Source organism: Carassius auratus, chromosome 29, assembly GCF_003368295.1.
Source record: "Carassius auratus strain Wakin chromosome 29, ASM336829v1, whole genome shotgun sequence".
Lineage (NCBI taxonomy): Eukaryota > Metazoa > Chordata > Actinopteri > Cypriniformes > Cyprinidae > Carassius > Carassius auratus.
This window is the reverse complement of record NC_039271.1, coordinates 17,346,097-17,363,771: the sequence shown is the minus strand read 5'-3', so window position 1 is coordinate 17,363,771 and position 17,675 is coordinate 17,346,097. Positions and strand designations below refer to the sequence as shown.

General features: G+C 35.5%; 1 protein-coding gene across 1 annotated transcript; it reads left to right on the top strand.

Moving 5' to 3' along the window:
* The first annotated feature begins 4,904 nt into the window (after positions 1-4,904).
* On the top strand, positions 4,905-17,298 carry LOC113048237 (store-operated calcium entry regulator STIMATE). Its single transcript, XM_026209918.1, has 8 exons — positions 4,905-5,502; positions 9,093-9,141; positions 9,217-9,312; positions 9,402-9,523; positions 10,834-10,946; positions 12,156-12,239; positions 12,327-12,455; positions 15,472-17,298. Exons 1-8 carry the CDS (start codon positions 5,358-5,360, stop codon positions 15,571-15,573), a joined length of 840 nt encoding a protein of 279 aa, XP_026065703.1. The 5' UTR covers positions 4,905-5,357; the 3' UTR covers positions 15,574-17,298.
* The last annotated feature ends 377 nt before the right edge of the window (positions 17,299-17,675 follow it).

The following is a 17,675-nucleotide window of genomic DNA, read 5'->3' as shown; positions in this document are numbered from 1 at the left end:
GACCTTTACAGCTGCAAAATTTGTTCAGCCCATTATAAATAGAAATGCGCCCGACCCTCCGCCTCTCTCATGTGGGGAACCTCATGGCTGTGTCTTAAAACCTTGTGAGCCTCCTGCATGGACAGTATTGGGAATTCATAGGCGCGTGAGGCACTTTTGGGCATCATTGACGCATGCATCGTTTTTGGACGCTTTAGACATTTTGATGGCCAAAATGCTGCGCAGGAACACGGCGAAAATGCTCATGAAGTGCTGTCTATGTAGATGACTCACTAGGTTTTGGCACACAGACAGTGTAAACAAGAGGGGGCTGCTTTTGCAACCTCACTCGGTTTTCATCTTGATCATCTCTTCGATTATTTCTTCACTCTTACGCAAAACCCATTTGACCGTTTTACATTAGGAGTGTCTTTTTACTTAAATTTTTGTAAGTATAATTCAGTGATGTTTCATATTAAAACGAAAGAAAGAAAGACAGACAGACAGAAAGAATAATGAATGAAAAAACAGTTTCGTAATGTTTCTAGAATTGAATTAGTCGTTTCTTTCCTCTTCTAAAGTAACAAAATAGCTAAAGTAAATATATCTTTCATTTACAAAACTATGACTAGCTATTATATGACAATGTAAAATCAAATAAATCACAAGTTATATATCTTAATGGTCGATTTCTGCCTCATCTTAAAACTTTTCACTTGAATTTACTTGAAGCCATTCATTTAGAAGCTGTTATTTTACCTGGAATATATATATATATTTACAGTATGCATTTATTACAGCTTTATGTAATACATATGACAGTATATGTAATTGCAAATTAAAGTGTTAAATTGTTTCGAAATTGCAATCCTATTTAGGATTTGCAAATTCAGTGCTCATCTTGTCCTCCATTGCCATCCTGTGGTAACAGAATTCACTGTTGTACTGAATTTCAATTGACATCAATATAATACTGTACAGTTTACAGCACTGTAAAGTACTACTCCTCCAGAGCAAAAAAAAAAAAAAAAAACTATTCTCCGAAAAGTTCTCATTAGCATTAGTGCAGAAATAGGTTAGCTTATCAGGCAACACCAGCAACACTTTAAACCAGTCCCACATTCAGGTCACTATGTGCACAAACAAGGTGAAATTCCTTATCCAGCAACAGCCAAAAAAAAAAAAAAAAAAAAAACTGCTCTCATCTAATAAGCGCAGACTTCCACTTAGTGATGTTACAGTAACAGATGGTTCATGCCTTGAGCTTAATCTACAAGAGGAGACTGTGACGAGCACGTCCAGGGACAGATTGCCACTGCTGGAGCAGCGACCTTGTGAGAGGAGATAGACAACGTGGGTCTATACTTTATCCTCTTCATGCTGTGGCAGAGTACTGAAAGTCTTGCCTGAAGGGAAATTAGCTCTGGACATTATCTGGTAGCTCTTCATTTGCTATACAGACTTTCAGAAAAGTATATGTATACAAATTTCCAAAGTACAAGACCCTTTCAAAGATTTTTACCTGTGGAACTAATCACTTTGATTAAGATTTGGTTAACAGTTAATTTAGAAGTTAACATGAAACACATTTATAGGTTACCTGACAACAATTTTTCTATGTAAATGTGCATTTCCTTTGATGTAATTTTATATGATCACCCCAAATATTAATTACTACAATTTAGTAGTAATTTGCAGTTTCCATATCCTGTCTACAAGGTTCTAGACAGGACGCATCATTAATACAACAAAGGCAGCTATTATTATACACACAGTCTATTTCTTTATTTTTATTTTTCCATGTTTGAGTACTTCTATGACCGTAGGCTACCTCCTCAGCTGGATATCAGTAGTCTCTGGAGGGAGGAATCACTCCCATGATGCAATGAGGGTATGTGCCTGTTAGTCATGAGACCTACATGGGTTGTAAGGAATATATGTGCATATGTATTTCATAATATACATACACTAAGAGTCAGTAAGATTTTAGTTTTTGAAAGATACAATCTTAAATTGTTTAAATGATTACTTTTATTTAGGAAGAATGTGAAACTGACCTAATGTTACAGGAAGTACCTGAACATTTATAATGTTTACAAAATATTTATAAATAATCCTTAGAAAATGTATCAGTTTTCTACAAAAATGCATTACTATTTCCAACCTTTATAATAGTAATAAACCATCAAATAAGCAGTTTGATTTCTGGAGGATCATGTGACACTGAAGACTGAAGTATTGGCTGCTGAAAATTCAGCTTTGCATCACATGAATAAATTACTTAAAAAAAACTGTTATTTAAAATTGCAATTACAGTTCTGTCTGTGTTTGTTGTGTTGACTAGTTTGAAGTCCTGGGCCTTCAGTTCCTGTTTCCCTCTTATTAGTTCCTTGTCTTTGTTACCCCTTTGTTTATAAGCTCTAGTGTTTCCTGTGGTCATGTTCATGTTATGCCCATTTGTGTTTGTCGGCTTGCTCAGTTTTGTTCATTTTTTCCTTGGATTTCTGTTTCTTGCATTTGTTAATTTCTTTAATAAATTATGATCTGCAATCAGATCCTGCTCTTCCTTGTTCTTAACTTACCAAATGTTTCAGAAGTCCTGACCGCTATCCATGGATCTAGCAGATTAGATTGTGTGCCTTTGGCAGGGGAGAGACTCCACTGAAGAGAATGCTTTTGTGCTCCTGCCAGCTTTGTGGACTGAGAGGAGAAAGCCTTTAAGGACTTCTATCACTTCAGGCTCAATGAGCATGTTAAGTCTTTACTGCCAGGAGGCAGATGTGACTTCAAATTGGATCAGTTCATTAATTATGCTATAAAAATCTACACTGTGGGACACATCCATGCTCCCCAATGAGTCCCAGCATTTCCCCATCCCTCATTCTCCCTCCTCAATACAATTTTAAGGGAGAAATCTAGCCTGGTGGTCCCACCACAGCATTCCCCAGCACAGTGGTCCCACATGGTCCAAATAGAGCAACCCCTAGACCTGTGGTCTCAGTGCTTCCAAGTCTGATTGTCCCAGGGCTCTCTAGCCTTTTGGTCCAAAGTCTGGTGGTCTCAGTGCTCCCTAACTTGTGGTTCTAACTCTCCTTAATCTTGCATTTGTCCCAACTTTCCCTAACCTGATGGTGCCTGCACTCCTTAGACCAGTGGTCCTGAAGGTCCCGGGCCTGGTGGTCTCTGCTTCAGTGGTCCCGGAGGATCCAAACCTGGCAGGCCTTACTCCGGTGGTCCCGGAGCTGCAATTATTGTCACTTTTGTTTTTGTTTTTTTGAATCTTGTACCCCTTCCAAGTTCCTTATTATTTCCTCATTGTTTCCACTTGCATCTTGTTACCCTTGTGTATAAGCTTTAGTGTTTCATGTGGTTATGGCCAGGTGTTGTCCCTCTGTGTATGTTTTGTTGGCTGGCTCAGTTTTGTTCTTTGTGTCCCTTGTATTCCACAATGTTATTTTAAAAATCACAATCAGCAATTGGATCCTGCTCTTATGTGCCTATGAGTTGCCAAATGTTATAGTAATAACATTTCCATACTGTTATTGAATTTTTGATCAAATAAATGTAGCCTGGGTGAGCATAAGATATACATTTTTAATGAAAGTGCATATATACATAAGTGTATAATGAATTCAAAATAAACAGACACACCTACAGCGAGCTACATAGAACAAAGCTCAACAAGAGTTAAAAATAAAAGGCATGACATCATAAAGGACATGACTTCAAAACATAAATATAGTAAATAAAGTCACCCTTAGTAAAAAAAAAATAAATAAATGAAAAAAGAATCTGTTGAACAAATGGTTTACATAGTAAATGTTAATTGTAAACTTGTGTGTTTTCTTACTGATTTACCATGGTATCATTTTTATAATCAATAAAGCAAATACAGTTTGTAGTTGCTGATTAATGCACCTCATTGTGCTTATATCTCCTATAATTATTATTATTTTGACTTATGAAGTCAAATGTAATTTCTTCTGTTTGACATGTTTCAGATGTCTTCCTGTTCCGGTTCATTGTGGCATTGCATGACTTATGTTATGGATCACTGAAGCTGAAAAAACCAAGCAGTCCCACCCCATTACTCTCCTTTTACTGAGAAGTGGTTTAAAAAAGGCTGAGCAACACTAACTTAGTGCTTATAAATCTGAGATGCAGCATTTTATTTTATTTTTTTGGGGTTGCCGTGGCAACTTCTGATAAACAAATGTATTTTCTTTGTTTTTTGAATGGTTCATTTTTTATAAGTTCCAAGAGCTCAGGAGATGCATCACACAAGTACAGTAACATATAATGGAATTGAGAACAATTGATTTCCCTAAGAATTCCATCAATAGCCTAACTTCAGTTTTTTCTTCTTCTTCTTCTTTTTTTGTTTTTTTGTTTTGTTTTTTTTTTGTTGTTTTTTTTTTGTAAAATACATATTTGGTGATTATTTTCTTTTCATTTTTATTATAATAATATGAAATGATAAAGACTATACACCTAGGGGATTTTTTTCCTCTTATAAGTTTACTTTTAAAAACTGATGTAAGATGACCTACTTCTGGTGCAATAACCCGTCCAGGGTAAACATCCTAGCTATCATATGACCTATATATATATATATATATATATATATATATATATATATATATATATATATATATATATATATTTTTTTTTTTTAAGAAAATATTTTTAAGAATGTATAAAATACTTCTAATTGTACTCTGTATAATATAATATAATTCAAAATAACTAAATAAAATAAGTTTGTCCTGGGGAGTTGCTTATAAGTGCTTCTCATTCTAGTTGGTAGTGGTGATAAATGCACAAAAAGTTGGTTTGCCACATGCCATAAAACGTTATTAGAAGAAGAAAAAAAGCGTAATGTTCTTGCTACGCTGTTTTAACTGATCAGCGCTGCGCTGATGAGATTAGTTCAGTCAGTTCAGTGGAGCTGGTAAACACGTCCTCTCTGCCTGTCGAGTCGCTGTCGCGCGAACTACCGCGTCGTTTCATCCTACTTTCGGTGTGTTTGGCTTCCCATATTCTGGCGATAAGGATAAAGGGCTGCAGGAGATTTCAGCAGCAGGAGGTGACGTCAACAAGCCGCTTTCCCCCTTGTTGACTCAATAACAAGAAAGGAGGAAAGAAAGTGACCTGAAAGAAATGCTTTATCTCATGCCACATCGCTCAATTTCAACGCAACTTCAACAGCTCCAGTGTTTTACATGCGGTCTCTCGGTTCATCGGTCTGTCGTACAAATTTCTTTGTTTTCTGGTCAGTTAAGTTAAACGGAAAATCTGTTTAACGTTGGTCGTCTGCGCGAAGATTTCTTTTCCACTAAGGATCTTATGACTCACTTTTGGATTTTTACACGTAGAACATGTTAGTTTTGTGGAGGAGCAGCAGTAATATGAGTGATCTGGTGGGTCCGGAGTATCAGGGTTGCGTGGACGGATCTCTGATGGACGGATTCAGTGTTTTTATTCAGGGTCTGTTGGCTGTTCTGGCTTTCAGCACTTTAATGTGTAAGTTTCTTTCCCTTTTTAAACCAAACGCAACTGAAACATTGTTTGTGTGTGACGTGAAAGTGTTTTCTTTTTTCTTTTGTTTCGATTATGAATATGATGTGGCACATGGCTTTGGGTTTGTTTGTTTACAGTCTTCGCTATTGTAGTATATGGAGGTACTATGGCACCGTGTTGTGTGAAATTGTATTGGTAGGCTACTAAATGATTAGCATATTTCTATACCCATGGTATTCACACGGGACTCTAAGAAATAAATAAATAAGTACAAACAATAGGCCTTTTTCATTTAATGAGCATAAGCACTCAATCAAACCACATTTCAGTGCCCATCTCATTTATTTTCATTTCAAATGAGGAACAGGACATTTAGTCTATTTTTGAACTGATGACTAGCATGGCATTACAGTAGCCTGGTAACAAATTATATTTGCAGTTCAAATGGTGATGGAAAACAGAAATCTTTAGGTATTTTAAAATGGTGATTTCTAGAGCTAGAAAAGTAATGCAAAATATAGATGCTAGCAGCAAATACGGGGCCAAACACTACAGAAGCAAACATCAGACCAACTACAGAAATTTATAATTGAAGCCCCTTTGGATGATTTTAGTTAAAATGGCTCAAATCATAAATTCAACCTCTAGTAAAATGATTTAATGGCTTATGACATTTGACCAATAGGTTGCGCTGTTGTCAAAGCGATGTGGTGTGTTCTGTGGGAGTTGACAGTGGCACACACAAAGTTTGGTGTCAATATGTCAAAGCTTTGCAGAGATGCACACTCAGATGCAGTTTGGCATCATTCCAAAAATTGATGCATTAAATTATAACCATTGTGTATATCGGCATGAAATCCATAACTCTGTGCCAGCATGGTCTAGAGATGATCAAATTTGGTGAAAATCAGACCAATGGTCTTGTAGGAGTTTGAAAAACTAGTTTTACAACATAAATCAAAATGGCGCACAGAAAGTTTGGCCAATTATGGAATAATTGGTATCTATGTTCTCAGCATGATCCAGTCTCCTTACAAAAGGCGTATTAAAGCAAAAGTAATTAGCATTTTTGTAATTTTTTTACTTTTGACCACAAGGTGTTGCTGCCTTGGGTCAGGGCATGTTGCTGAAGACACATACCGAGTTTCGTAACGATTCGCCATAGCATATTACGTCAAAAAATAAAAATGACCGATGAAAAAAAATGTCTGACATGGGGGAATTTTGTATGGTTTGACTCCGCATGCTGCACCAAATCTAAAGAGACCAGTTTTTTTTTTTCAAACCATTCAGAAGATAGAAGCAACATTTTTTTTTAACCTCCTCACCACTAGGTGGCACAGTGCTGAAACTGGGCAGGTAGCCTCAGGTCATGGTTGTTATAACACACACCAAGTTTGGTGTCAATATGCCAAACCGTTTCGAAGATATAACCTCACATGCATTTTTACATGCTCTTTGTCAAATTCATTTGCGCATTATTTGAGAATGGTTTGTCTAATCAACTTGAATTTGAAAAGTAGGTCTTTCTAACTGTTAAAAATAGCGACTTTATGATATTTGAATTTTCAAAAAAAACAGTTCAAAAGTTATTAGCATAAACATGAGTGGAAATCTCTAGACTGTCACTCAAAGTAAACATGAATTTCACCCCGTTTTGCTTCCGTAATGTTGTGTATTTCTCAGTGCAAAAGGATAATCAGTGATAAAATAATGTAGGATGATTTGATCAACTGTGATTGATTGGATCATGAACAAACCAGAGTTTGCAAAAACTGCCTAAAGATCAATTTGTTTCTTGATTGACATTAGCCAGTATCTAAGAGAAGTCAGCAGAAAGTGAGGAAGATTAAGTTTTTACTTTCTTTTTCTATTGCAAAATTTGCATGGGCTTTCCAACAAATAAAACTCCTGAGGCCTGAGTAGTACTCAAAGATAAGATTCTTTAACAGTGTGATAACACATGATAACCACATCGACTCCTGTAGCTCATGTGATGCTCAGATCCCAAACTCAAGCTTCTGCTTCCAGCTGGAGGGTTTGAGTCATGTGACCTTCTTTCAAGTTTGAACCCTAAGGTCCAGACTTGTTTCTTTCCCAATATCTAACCATGTCATGTGGTCATTCAGTCCAAAGATACACTACACTGTTTGTTCAGTTAATATCTGACCTAATACTTCATTCAAACTGTTACTGATCATTTATAAAATGAATGTTATTTGGTGGTAGATGCAGTCATTAAAACCTTAGTAACTCGTCACACATTACTGTCAGGAATGAGAAGTCAAATCAAGTGGCTTGTTGAGGAGAAGATATGTTTCTAAGGAATCTTTTGATTTTTACCTATTAAATGATAAAATAAGTGAATAAAGACCCATTTAGAGAGCAGAATGTGCTAAAAATGGACTAAGCAGCTGCATAGCAACATCCCAGCATGATGGCAGTGAGTATTGGGCCTCTCACATTTTTTTTTTTTTTTTTGCCAAAAGATTTCAAATTCTTTCTTCCCAAAAGCAGCTTGTTGTTTGGTCATGCACTGAATAACCCCAAAAACATGGTAAGTGACTTCTGACCTTTCTAGTTACTCATTACCATGGATCTGTGCTGTTCCTGTCGATCATTAAACTAAAGATAATTTTTTGCTGTGCTTAGAGAAAAATATCCTAATCATTCGTTATTATAAGACGACTGACATGCACATTTCTTTTATTCTAGTCAGAAGTTTGGTTTAGCTTACATTTTCAGGAAAAAATAAAGTTTTCATAAAAATAAAAAAAAAAAACAGCTAGAAGTAGTTCTGTCTGTGACATTTGTACTTCATAAACACTTTGAGAGCTGTGCTTCTGCTTGTGTTTTTACTGTACATACTTCCTCTTTGTTATTTTGGCCACTTCCTGGCTTCTCCTTGGCTGCTTATCTCTGCGGACGTCATCACTGTTAGTTTCCTCAGGCGTTCAGTAATCGTCCTGCTTCTGTTTGGCTGTTGATTACGGACTAACCGCTTGCATATTTGAGAAAACGTCCAGATATGACTTTCAGCGGGCTAGTTTAACACATTTTTGGTGTTAAACGCAAAAATCTTTCTTTCCCCCTGATTTCTTTGATTCAGTTTTGTCATGTGTGTGCTAGACGATTATAAAGGCAGTGATGAGGCATTTAGTCACAACAAAACCTTTTCCTGAGTTCATCCAAGTGGTGTTACTTCTATTTTTTATCTCAACGTGATATAAGTTTTTAATGAGGGCTGAAGTAGTGCCTAAACCTCATTATTTTACCATTTTTAAACCTGTATTTTTGTGAATTGTTTTTGCTAGAAAAGTACACTTGCACTGTTTCTTTAAAATAAATGACGCTTGATATTTTCTTTACTACAACGTTTCTTCAAATTTTTCAGTGGTATCATTGTTTCCATAAATTTTAAGCAGCAAAAAACACTAAAACCTATTTTAAACAGTAATATTACTGTTTCTGTTGTGATTTTGATGAAATAAATGCGGCCTTGGTTAGCATAAGAGACTTGTTCCAAAAACATAACATAACAAAAAAAAAAATCTTACCAATAGGATTGTTTCTCTACATCTTTGTCTTTACAGTGAAGAGGTTTCGTGAGCCTGTCGGAATAAGAAGATCGTGGAGGATCTGGTAATAATATTAAACATTATGGTTAAGTAATAGAACAAAAGAGAGCCAACTCTCATTCTTTTTCTTCTTCTTCAGGTTCTTTGATACATCTAAGCAGGCCATTGGGGCTCTTTTTATGCATTTTGCCAATATCTTCTTGTCCACACTCACCAATGAAGATCCCTGTTCTCTGTGAGTCAGTTATTAGCATCATTATTTGTCAAGTTGATTGTTTTTACCTGGCATTAAACAAACCGAATGGTCCCTTTGTGTTGTTATAGATATCTGTTGAACTTCCTCTTGGATGCCACATTGGGAATGCTGGTGATCTGGATGGGGGTGAAGCTTGTTTCCAAGATAGTGGAGCACAGACAGCTAACACTGCTGATGTTTGGAGAATATGGTGAGTTACACTGATGGAACTGGTGCTGATGGGTGAAGAGTGGGGAGAAGGGCCTAGTGTATAGTCCCCACAAAAACATAAAACGTGGCTGATGCATCTGTTTGAGCCGTTTGTTACCACCAGAGGGCGCTGTATGATGTATATTTCTAATATGTTTGGGTAGTTTCCCCACATAAGCTTTTTCCCTCTGAGGGATTTCTTTGGTAAAACACCTAGAAAAATCAGATTACACAAACGTAGATTCACATGTGTGCACTTGCACTAAAAGCAGATGGAATACGCCCACCGTTTCACATGATTTTGGCCAAACAATTGTTCATGACTGTATTTCTGCTTGGATCAGTTGTTGAATACTTGTTTTGACTGTGCGCCATGTTCAATTTACCATAGCTTTATGGAGGCTGATCAGTTAATGAAAATACCAGCACTTTGTTTTCCCTCATATTCATTAACGTTCAAGAGTAAAAAGAGAAAAAATATTAATTTATTATTATTATTATTTTAAATATAGAAGAACATGAGTGCCATATAAACAAAAAAAAATGAATCTTTTATTAAAAGCACCAGTGTACTTGGTTTCAGAAGGTTGTTTTACAATCTTATAAACCACTTGAATAATGGATTAATATTTATTTATTTATATTTTATTATTATTTTTAGTTTTTATTATTCTGTTTTGTTCTAGTTTTTTTTTGTACTTTATTATTATTCATACACATTGTGTTTATTGCTTTCTGATTCTGTGTAAACTTTTCTGGGCATACAGTTAATAAGAATAATAAAAAAGCACCAATATACTTGCCATTCTAGGTTTCAATAAAAAATAATTATTATAATAAAATGTGGTAATGTAATAAAAAATTATGTTCAGTATTTTATTCTATGCATATTCATTTAATAAACCTAATACATTCACTTATTTACTGACAAATTTCATGAAATATATATATATATATATATATATATATATATATATATATATATATATAATTTTTTTTAATAACTTTAAAATGATTTGTTTTACTTGTTTAAATTGATGTGTAATTTAATTACACATTACATGGTTTATTTATTGGTTTACTTATTTGTTAAATGAATGTATTTATATATTTACTGAGATATTTCATTAAATGAATAAATATACATTTATTTAATGAAAGGTCCTATGGTCTTATATAATGATCGCAACATTTGCATTGTTTACCTTGCTTTTTTGTTTTTGCTACTGATCCATTAGCAACTACATTTCTACAGTGTTAAACACTCAGTAACACATGGTAAATATTTGAATGTCTATTTCTGTCTGTTAGGTGATCCTCCTCAGATAGCGGCCTGGTTGGCTCAGTGCTCCGTGTATTTGCTCATTGTTGCTCTGGAGAAAAGTGTGGTCACTCTGGTGCTGCTTGTTCCCGGTTGGACCAATGTAAGAGAAATTCACACACTCACACTTTCTGTTATTGTTACACAGACTCACCCCACTGGCATCGTTTCCCTCCACAATATTTAATAATACAAGCCTAGGATGGAAAAAAACTATCTTTCTTTTCTCAAGCTAGATCAGTCAGTGCGCATGCGCAGTCCTAAGAGCACGTCTCAGACATTTGCTGACTGTTTCTATATCAACCAGGACGCTTCTAACGGCAGCTGTAGCAATGCGATGACTTTACCGATTTGCGATTGGCTCTTTCATTTAGAAGGCGGGGCTTCCTGCGATTGAGTGGCCATATTGAGCATTGCATTTTTCCCCATTGAAAACTATATGAGTGACACGTTTTGGGTATTCTATAGTCTTTGATCCTACTAGTATGGAAGAAAGAAATGAGGACAAATACTGCGGAGATGATATTTCAATCTGGATTAGTGTGGGAATAATAGATTATCTGTGCATGATTTTCAATATAGATGTATTTTAATTTCTGTGAAAAAAAGCTATGTATTTATTTATATACATACTTAATACACTCTCAGAAGAAAATGTTCAAAGCTGTGACTGGGGCAGTAACCTAATGTACAAAAGCTAAAAGATACATCTTAGTACCTTATTTACCCCTAAATGGGGCGGGGGGCAATATATCGCATGCGATTGTCACGTGCATTTCGTCAGTAAAGCCAGTTCCCTGATTAGAGGTAAATGGGCATCACCTGCTTTCAATTGGAGCAGCATTTAATAGACAGAGCCGTAGATCACTGACAAGCTACGCAATATCGCGTTCATTATTGTAGATGAATCGCCTTCGATAATGAACGCGATCTTGCGTAGCTTGTCAGTGATCTACATCACATGCGATATATCGCCCATCCCTACCCCTAAACGCTACATATTAGTACCTAAAGTGTGCCTTTTAAAAGGGTGCTGCCCCAGTGACAGATTATACTGCCCCAGTGACCTGTCCCTAGGCTGGACAATGAATTAAAAGAATGAATGATTGTACATGCTAAGATTTCAATACATATTCAGTACATTAAATTTCATACTTTCTCACTGTAAAGTGTTCTAGACATTCTATAACGTTTTTTTTTTTATATACAGATTATTTCTTCTTCTTCTTCTTCTTCTTCTTATTATTATTTATTCATTACATGGACACACATTTCTTGAAGCGTTGACAACTGTTGCGTTTGTGTGTTTTAGCTGGAGGAGGTGGTGCTGGACTACATCCCAAACCCACAGCTGGAGTTGGCCATTGTCATGTTGATCGTGCCTTTCATTGTCAACGTGAGTCATTCAAGATTAATGCATTCCATCCATCAATCCATCCTCATGTAATACAATGCAACTTATTTCTGTAAATATGTGTTTCAGTCTATAATGTTCTGGGTGGTGGACAGCTTAACAATGCGGAAATATAAGAAAATGACATCTCTTGATGGCTCACGTGACTGTCCGAAACAAGTAGAGGTTTCGTCAAACGAGAGCAATGATGAAGCTGAGGTGAGAATATTCATATAATGTCCTATTTCACATTGAACATCACACTATCAAGCAGTAATATAGAGTTAAATGTAACCATAGCACATTTTTGTATTCTTTATCCATTTCTAAGCAATTTCTAAAGTGATGTTGCCAGTGTGGTAGTTATAGTATATTTCAATAATTGCTAATTGACTAATTACTATTTGACATTTACAGTAGCTGATGCTTTTGACTTGCAGTTCACCTTATAGGTAGACAAGTCCTTATGTAACCTGGGTTAAAGTAGCTCACAGTTGTGTGCTGTAAAAAATATTTTGTATCAACATTTACAAATTGTAATAATGTTGAAAATGTTCTTTTAATATGACATCCTGTACAAGTTATTTTAATAGTCAGATTTGGTAGAAGTACAGTAGTTCTTTAAAAGATTATTTAAAAACTTTGGTTTCAAATATGGACTAACCCAACTTTTGGGTTAACATTTTCATTTAAATATGTAACCCAACAGCTGGGTTAGTCCATATTTGACCCAAATTTATGCTGAAACAACCCAGCATTTTTTAGAGTGTAACAAAATCTCGTGTTTTACTCATGGGTCACTTCTTGAAAGAATTGAGGTAAAGAGTGTAATTTCTGTGGAAACCAAAGAGAATTGCAAAAGCTTTCAACATATCATCATGTGCAGTCCCTTGGAAGTTCTTTTGTACTTTGTTTAAAAAAATCAGTGTTGAGATCCAGGGACAAATGAGTCAGTAAAAATTCCTTAACCTTATCCTAATGACCCTGTTCTGCATATCTGTCCCTGTGGACATTTCATCCTAGTTTGGATTAATTCAGTGGTCTGCAGCTGGTTAGTCTCAGGCCTGTAGAATAAAGTAGAAAAAACAAGAAAAAAAAAAAACATGTAGAAATTATCCAAATTAGACGGAAGACAGATGTGTAACTTTACATTGGACCGAGTCCTCATCTTCAAAAATCATTGTAAAAAATGCACAAAATGAAATCTGTCCTAGACTTTCTAGGTCAAAATACACATTAGAGTGATCATACAGACTAAAATGTGTTTTCTGTGTTGAATTAATTGCCTTCAAGAGAATGAAACCACCAACATTCAGCATTGTTTTGCCCGTTCAGCTCATATTACATTGATAAGTTTCCATATTATTGGGCTTATCCAGTTTATATATGGTATAATATTAAAGATCCCTTTTTTCGTGTTTTTTTTGAAGCTTTGATTGTGTTTACAGTGTGCAATATAACGTGTTCATGTTTCGCGTGTAAAAAAACTGTATTTTTCACACAATTCACCTATCTGTATACCGCTGTTTTCACTGTCATAACAACGGGCTGATGTCTTCCTTATTCTATAAAGTCCCTCCTTCAGAAATACGTAACGAGTTCTGATTGGGCCAGCGGTTCCTGTGTTCTGATTCGACACCAGCTTAGCACACGCTGCCCTCCTGGAAACGCGATTGGGCTAGTTTTGAGAAGCAAGTGGGCAGGATTTGTTTTGAAAACCTGGCAATCCTGGTCTTAACGCACGTGCTGGAGATGTACTTATAATCACAGGATTGCTTTTATTGATGAGATGTGCATGAAAATTGCGTTCGATTTTTTGCACAGCCCTACCATCTTGTTAACAAAGCTAAACAGCATTGCCCTTTGTGTAATAAGTTACAGAAACTGTTAAATGCACCAACTTAATAAAATACACTTACCGGTTGTGGTCCATAAACAACGCCTTCTCCAGACAAAGAGGGAACTGCTCCATCTTTCAAGAATAATCTTTGTGCGAATCCAGCATTAAACTGATTGATATTTGAGGAAGCTGTCCTCAGCAAAATGTGCTGCACATAGTTTTACATGTGGATTATAATTTTCGGGAACCGAGTTAAACATAAATTGTAACCATTGATCTCTAAGTACAGCATCTCTGGGAAGCCCAAACAAAGGTGATTGGACTCCGAGATGAAAATAACAGCGTTTCGACAACATGGTGACAAACACAAACGCAGCTCTTCCTCCTCCTCCGTCGGAGCGCAACAAAACCACACCCCCTTTTTATGTATTCATGTGGGCAGAGGTTAGTCAAAAAACTGTTTTAGTGACGTCATTACTTCAGGAACTAGAGGGATGTAGTCCAAACTGGTCGTTCATTGTAGGTGAATTCTGTTAAATATTTTGGCATTGAACTTTGAGCTTTATAATTTTACAGATATTATTTATACTCTAACAACAACATTACACACTAACTGAAGTTTGAAACATGGGATCAGAAAGAACGGAACCTTTAATAAATTAAACATTTTGATTTTACAGAACGATACTTGATGTCCAGTGAAGCAAAACTATTTATAAACCACTGGACTAGTTGAATTTCTAATTGGCTTGGCTTTACTCTTGCTTACGATTTCAAATGAAATCTGCCAGCTGAAATGAATGGTTTGTTTCTGAATAGTTTGACTATGTGTTTGTGTATTGTATTCTTCTTCTTGAATGGTGGTATTGTGCTATATAAATGATATTTTCTCATTTAATATTTTCATCATTTGACCAAAGACTTTTCCAAAGGCCAGTGACCTCTAGGGTCAAATGGTTTCCATTTTTTGGTCAATTCAGTGTGTATTCTCCTTCTATTTTACTTTGTTTTCCTCTTCTCCTCTTTCATTTTTTGCATCCCTCTTTCCCTCACTCCTCCAGTTGTGGATGTGTGCCAGCTGCTCACAAATCATCTATTTGTTCATAGGGAGCAAGTGACATTTCGAACATGTTTCCATAAGCTCATGCTATAGAAAATGAACCCAAATATGCGGAAGAGAGTGTTTGATGAGTGCAGATATGAACGAGAATATATAAAACTGGTCTAGTGTCGGTCTCCTGCTGAACCCTTGCATCTAGTCTTCTGGTTTTATAGTCAGTAGTAGATTGATGCAACTATAAAGTGATCCAGCTCACATGAACGGGAAAACAATCATGGGTAAAATCTGGCCAGGCTCTTCAGCTGACCTCAAACTGTGTTTTTATGTTTGTGTAGGTGCTGCTAAAGGAAGATGAAGATGATGCTATAGTGTGTTCTGAACCAGAAGAGCACGTCTCAGCAGAAGAAGCTTTAATACAAGTCCGTATGGATGTTTAGAACACAAGCGTTTAGAAGAATACTTTCTTAAACACTAGCACTAGATCTCTGTTCTTAAACCTAGTGTTTACTTCCTGCAAAGCCAGTTACCTTCCAAATAATTCCTAAGTGACTGATTTGGAACACTCTAATTAAGGATAAACTTAGTGCAACACACAAATAGAACTTTTCATGTTATCTAAACACTGGAGACTGGCCTCAGTTGATTGCAATAGAGTTTTGCGTTAGCATTTGCTAAGCTAACAACACAATGCTCAGTACTTGACACGATACTATGTAAAATTGTCCATTTTGAGTAAGATTGATAGATGCTTTTTATTATTGAATGAAATTGAAATGTATTTATTTAGCATCAACATTTAATTTATGAAATTCGTATGCTAGTGTGGTTTTGAACGGCGTTCTTGTTGGGAGGGTTCCAGCGAAATAGAGCTTTTCATGTGAGTACACTTTGGAGAGGAGACTTACAATTGAGGGGTGTTTACAAAAAAACGAAAAACTTTTTATGCATTTTTACTGTTCATATACACCACAACAGCATTTGGGGGGGGTTCACAAACTTTTGAAAATGTGTTTCATGCAAGGGTATTATGTTCGTTTTTGTGGATCTACGTGAACGGGGGTTGCTTTATCAACATTTATGATCATAAAAATATGAACATGAAATGTTCTGATAAGAGTTGTTAAAGGGGAAAATGCTGTCTATGTAAGTAGCTCACTAGATTTTGGAGCAGCTGGAAGGTTGACAACTTTAAGCAGATGCAAGAGTGTAATGCAATTTGACATGCTTTACTTTATGCAAAACTGCATTTTAACATTCTTTTATAATTATTATGCATGCAACTTGTATTAAATGTGTGCTCATTTTAACAGATACTACATGGAATTTTACTACAATGATACTACAATGGTATTTTTTAAATTTCATATCTTTAGAATTTCTGAATCAAAAATGCAATTAAACTGCTCACCATTTGACCAGTTACAACATGTATAAGTTATATATTTCGCTATAGATTTATATCGACTTTAACCTAAAATCTTGATATTGAAAAATAAATCCTTCAGGTCAATGTTATTTGAGAGTTGTAGCAGTGCATTTTTCAGCATAATCAGTATAAGATCATTATTAGCATATGAGTTATTAAAGGGAAACACTATACTCCATGTCCTTTAGAGTTCATACTTCTAAGATGTGAATTAAAAGAGAGGAGCGAGGAGGTCAAGTGTTTTTCCTAATTCCAGACAGTCAGGGACTTTTCATTTGAAGTCTAAACGGCTCATTTTGCTACTTGTGATGAACGCCTCGCTGTAAACACACTACAACGATGTTTCCAGCTCTTGACACAAGCTAGAATAGTTTTTATGAAACCATTATAAAACCATTTGTAAATATTCAGCAGTAAGTGAAAGACCAGATGATCGTTGTATTTTAACCTGTAAATTTTAAACATTGTACAGTATTCAGTTTTTTTTTTGTTACAAATGCAACGTGCTGAATAACAGTTCAATATGTGTAATGTAGAAAATTTACGATATGTACAGTAACCGTAAACGTAGCAATTTTTAAGCTGTTACATTGGATTGATTTCTTCGAAACTGTAGCAATGTCAGCACACAAATGCAACCTTTATTAAGAAACATCTTTTGATATTTGTCGAACAATGTTGTCTTGATGCCTTATTTTGATGTACACAAATAAAACTACAGTTCGAGTGACTTAAACTTAAGTTGTGATGTGCTTTACAAAGCTGCTTGTAATAAAAATCCAATCTATAATGACATTTCTAGCCAATGAAAATTACATTAATCATTTTTGGGAAGATTTGTGTTCTTTAATGTTTTTTTTTATGTACTAATTGTTTTATAAAAATTAATTAAACTTAATTTGAACCATAGAGTCAATGATTGGTGAATATGAGGTTAGAATTCTTTTTTTATATATATTTGTGTTTGTGTGTGTGTGTGTGTGTGTGTGTGTGTGTTTGTGTGTGTATGTACTCACATTTTTTTCTTTACCTTTAAGTAGGGTCATGTCTCGAGAGCTTTGTAAAAGTATATTTATAACCACAGCCAACAAAAGTCCTTTCTGAGAAAAGGGG

Bases quoted from the DNA above. Each gene is read 5' to 3' on its own strand.
- LOC113048237 (XM_026209918.1), top strand. From the start codon at position 5,358: ATGTTAGTTTTGTGGAGGAGCAGCAGTAATATGAGTGATCTGGTGGGT. The intron at 9,142-9,216 runs GTAATAATATTA...CTTCTTCTTCAG, and splicing joins AGAAGATCGTGGAGGATCTG to GTTCTTTGATACATCTAAGC. The intron at 12,240-12,326 runs GTGAGTCATTCA...TATGTGTTTCAG, and splicing joins TCGTGCCTTTCATTGTCAAC to TCTATAATGTTCTGGGTGGT.